At 33.7% G+C, this 719-nt stretch overlaps 1 protein-coding gene across 1 annotated transcript in view; it reads right to left on the minus strand.

Annotated features, from left to right (window-relative positions):
* Positions 1-600, minus strand: part of LOC107461093 (MADS-box protein AGL24) — a 7,045-nt gene extending 6,445 nt beyond the window's left edge. Inside the window, exons 1-2 of the mRNA XM_016079550.3 lie at positions 470-600; positions 185-382 (exon numbers count right to left, since the gene is read on the minus strand). Coding sequence (XP_015935036.1) covers positions 185-366 — 182 coding nt within the window. The 5' untranslated portion in view covers positions 367-382; positions 470-600. The remainder of the gene's footprint in view (positions 1-184; positions 383-469) is intronic.
* Between the last annotated feature and the right edge of the window lie 119 nt (positions 601-719).

The following is a 719-nucleotide window of genomic DNA, read 5'->3' on the forward strand; positions in this document are numbered from 1 at the left end:
ATATACCCCCCATTATTTAATTTCCTGATTAATAATAAGCTCAAGGTAATTAAATTTAACAAATTTATATTATTGAGCAAATTTAAATTAAGAAGTATGTGATTCGAGATATGTTAAACAATATAATAATCTTATTAAATGTATATTAATTATCTAAATTTTACTAATAATAATAAGAGCGTACCTGGAACTGGCATAATGAAAGAGCTTGCCGGTAGCTGAGAAAACAATGAGAGCAAGCTCAGCATCACAAAGCACAGAAAGCTCATGAGCCTTCTTCAACAGCCCTCTCCTCCTCTTCGAAAACGTTACCTGCCTTGCCGCTACGTTATCGATCTTCTTTATCTTTATCTTCGTCCTCGTCATCGATCGATCGAACTTTCTGCACAAACAGAAATTTAGGGGGAAAAAACCCTAAAATTTGAAGAAAGAAAACCCTAGCTAGGTAGGTAACGAAAAACAACAGTACCAATAGTAGTTCTATCTCTTCAGATCTGACTAAAACGGAGAGACCGAAGGGGAAAAATTGAAAGTATGTAGCAGTTGAGGCAGCAAATTAAAAAAGTGAATTAACAAAGCAAGCTAATTAAGCTTTTGAGGACTATATAATTAATAATAACTACTTGAGTATCCCATAGCTAAATAGATAGATGAACCACACTACTTCTCCAACATTAATTTGATCGATCTATCCATATATGGAAATAAAACTGAACGAG

Source organism: Arachis duranensis, chromosome 8 (genome assembly GCF_000817695.3).
Source record: "Arachis duranensis cultivar V14167 chromosome 8, aradu.V14167.gnm2.J7QH, whole genome shotgun sequence".
Classification (NCBI taxonomy): domain Eukaryota; kingdom Viridiplantae; phylum Streptophyta; class Magnoliopsida; order Fabales; family Fabaceae; genus Arachis; species Arachis duranensis.